Source organism: Eptatretus burgeri, chromosome 12 (assembly GCF_056783735.1).
Source record: "Eptatretus burgeri isolate ZD-2024b chromosome 12, Ebu_testis_v1, whole genome shotgun sequence".
NCBI classification, from domain to species: domain Eukaryota; kingdom Metazoa; phylum Chordata; class Myxini; order Myxiniformes; family Myxinidae; genus Eptatretus; species Eptatretus burgeri.
The window spans coordinates 25,925,545-25,928,044 of NC_140972.1; the positions used below are offsets into that span (position 1 = coordinate 25,925,545).

The window sequence follows — 2,500 nt, forward strand, 5'->3', positions numbered from 1 at the left end:
CAAAGCACTTATGTAACATGTTGGATAGGGTGATGTAATACACTGTGTCAATGGTGGTGAATTCTGGAATTTATTTATTTATATGACTTTTATTATTATTATAGCGTGGCGACATCGCGCTGTTATATAATTGGCTATTCTGTCCTGTGTCTTCTGTCACGTCTTCTGTCACACTTATGGCCGCGTACGTCCCTTTGATCTGAGGGCTATAAATAGAAATTTGTCCAACGTCACAACTCTTCTCATCATGCATGCTAATTCACCGTGTCTACATTTAAGTTTTATAACTGCAAAATTGTTTCATCATTCTTAACCTAGACTTTTACTGCCCCCAGCCGCGCGATATCGAAGTATTCGCTTCTTGTCTTTATTTTTATTTCTGCCACCGAAGGTGAAGGAGGTTATGTTTTCACCCCTTTATGTGTGTTTTTTGGTTTGGTTGTGTGCAGGATATCTCAAAAGTTGTGGACGGATCTGGATTAAATTTTGTGGACAGGTTTGGTGTGTGACAAGGATGAACTGATTAGTTTTTGGTGAGGTTCCAGAACCGACTACGAGAATTTTTTTTGTGATTCTTCACCATTGAGAGATCGGGCCAAAAATGGTATATAGCACAATATCTCAAAAAGTTGTGGACGGATTCGGATGAAACTTGGACACGTTGGGTGTGTGACAAGGAAGAAGTGATTAAATTTTGGTGAAGATCCGGATCCAGATACTAAAATTTTTAAAGTGATTCTTCACCATTGAGAGATCGGGCTAAACCAATATGTAACACGATATCTCAAAAAGTTGTCTTCGGATTCGGATGAAACTTGGTGGACACGTTGGGTGTCTGGCAAGGACATATCGATTCAATTTTGGTGAAGCTATGAATCCGAATTGGGATACGAGAATTATTTAATATACAAGTTATTTTTTCACCATGGAGAGATGGGGCCAAAAATGATATAGAGCATGATATTTCAAAAATGTATTGGGCCCGATATGTTCTCGTGGATCAGGCATTGCGTGGCGAAGGTATGCGCTCTACCGAGTCCCCTTCTGGTATATAAATTGAATTGCAGTAAGTATTTACTTTAACACTGTCGAACACAAATTGCCTTCTTGTAACTTCCAAGAACCTCCAGTTTTGCAGTACTGTACTTGGACCTGTTAAACAAGGTGGTGTATAAGACTGCTGCAATAGTGCTAAACTTCCAGGATTTTTAAAAACAATCTATTAATTCATTATTTCATTTAAATTGAAGGAAATGCCTGAACACTGTGCAGGGTATCATGTTCATTGAACTCTCGAATTTTAATTACAATCAGATTATATTCACATTTATTGCTCTGACCACATTTTGTCGTACTTACTGACGTTGTTGTCCAAGTGCTTTATCTAGCTATTCAAAAGTTGAAACAGAAATCACAGCAAAAATATGGAGGTCTGATGCTGCATGTAATGAAAGAAAATATCGCTGCACAGTGCAGCCAAATGTACTTTTTTCACTGGTACATGGACGGGGCTGTCTACTTATTTCATATGCATGTCTGGTCTTGAAGAAGAATGAGAAAATTGATATAAAAGAAGAGAATGACAGTATAAAAGAAAGGGGACTGCAAATCCATCATTGAATATGGGAAAGAAAATGGAAAGGGGGTTTAGAAGGTGTTGGGGGTGAGGGAAGAGTGTTCCGTTTTTGGGGCAGTTTAAATTCTGGAATTTTGCTTGCACAGAGCATAGAGAGCTGCGACATTTATTTTGAGTGAAACTCTTTAGCCAAGATCCCTTTGTATATTCTTCGACTGCAACCCATTTGCATTATACAAGTTTGCATCATGCATATGATTTGAACATGTCATGGATGCTTCTCAGATCATGACGTGCTTACAGAATTGTGTTGGGAGGCAATGCAGTGCCACTCTTAATTTAACATGCATTGTGCTGCAGTTATTGATGGCCTGGATATGCTGAAAAAGGAGGCGGTGGGTGCAAGGGATGCCATTCGATTCCTGGAAGCCGAGTTTCGTAAAGGAAACAGGTGAGAGGAGTCTCTGCATCAACACACCAATCAGGCAAATTTGGGTCTGAAACTTCCGACTTCTCTTTCTCCAATATCTTACCAGGCAACTGTTTTCTCTATTTTGCTTGCAACTTCCTCATTAGTTCCCCTGTATGTGTATATACATATATATATATATATATTTAATATATATAAATATTGTTGTGGGGTCGGGTGAGAGAAAGCTACGTCGATTCCCACCAGACTCCCCATAATTGTAGGCCGTCGCTCACGGATAATTCCATGACGCGGCGGGTCACTTAACCGACCGTGGACGCCAATAACTCAACCGCGTGACCTAGGGTCCTCCCGCTTATGGGTTAATCGGGTTACCTAATTAACCATGTGGTTTAACCACCGGGGAACCACACCCTCGGTACGCCTTGTCCGAACCGGATCACTCTACCGGATGGGATGCAGCCGAGCAACACTGCCAAGGACGTACCGGCTAA

The 2,500-nt window shown here is 40.7% G+C and overlaps 1 protein-coding gene across 3 annotated transcripts in view; it reads left to right on the top strand.

Moving 5' to 3' along the window:
- The window catches only part of SMG5 (SMG5 nonsense mediated mRNA decay factor), a 327,200-nt gene that overhangs the window by 236,249 nt on the left and 88,451 nt on the right, over positions 1 to 2,500 (top strand). For all 3 annotated transcript variants that reach the window (XM_085849869.1, XM_085849872.1, XM_085849871.1), the window contains exon 20: positions 1,937 to 2,027. In XM_085849869.1, the coding sequence (XP_085705995.1) occupies positions 1,937 to 2,027 (91 nt within the window). The remainder of the gene's footprint in view (positions 1 to 1,936; positions 2,028 to 2,500) is intronic.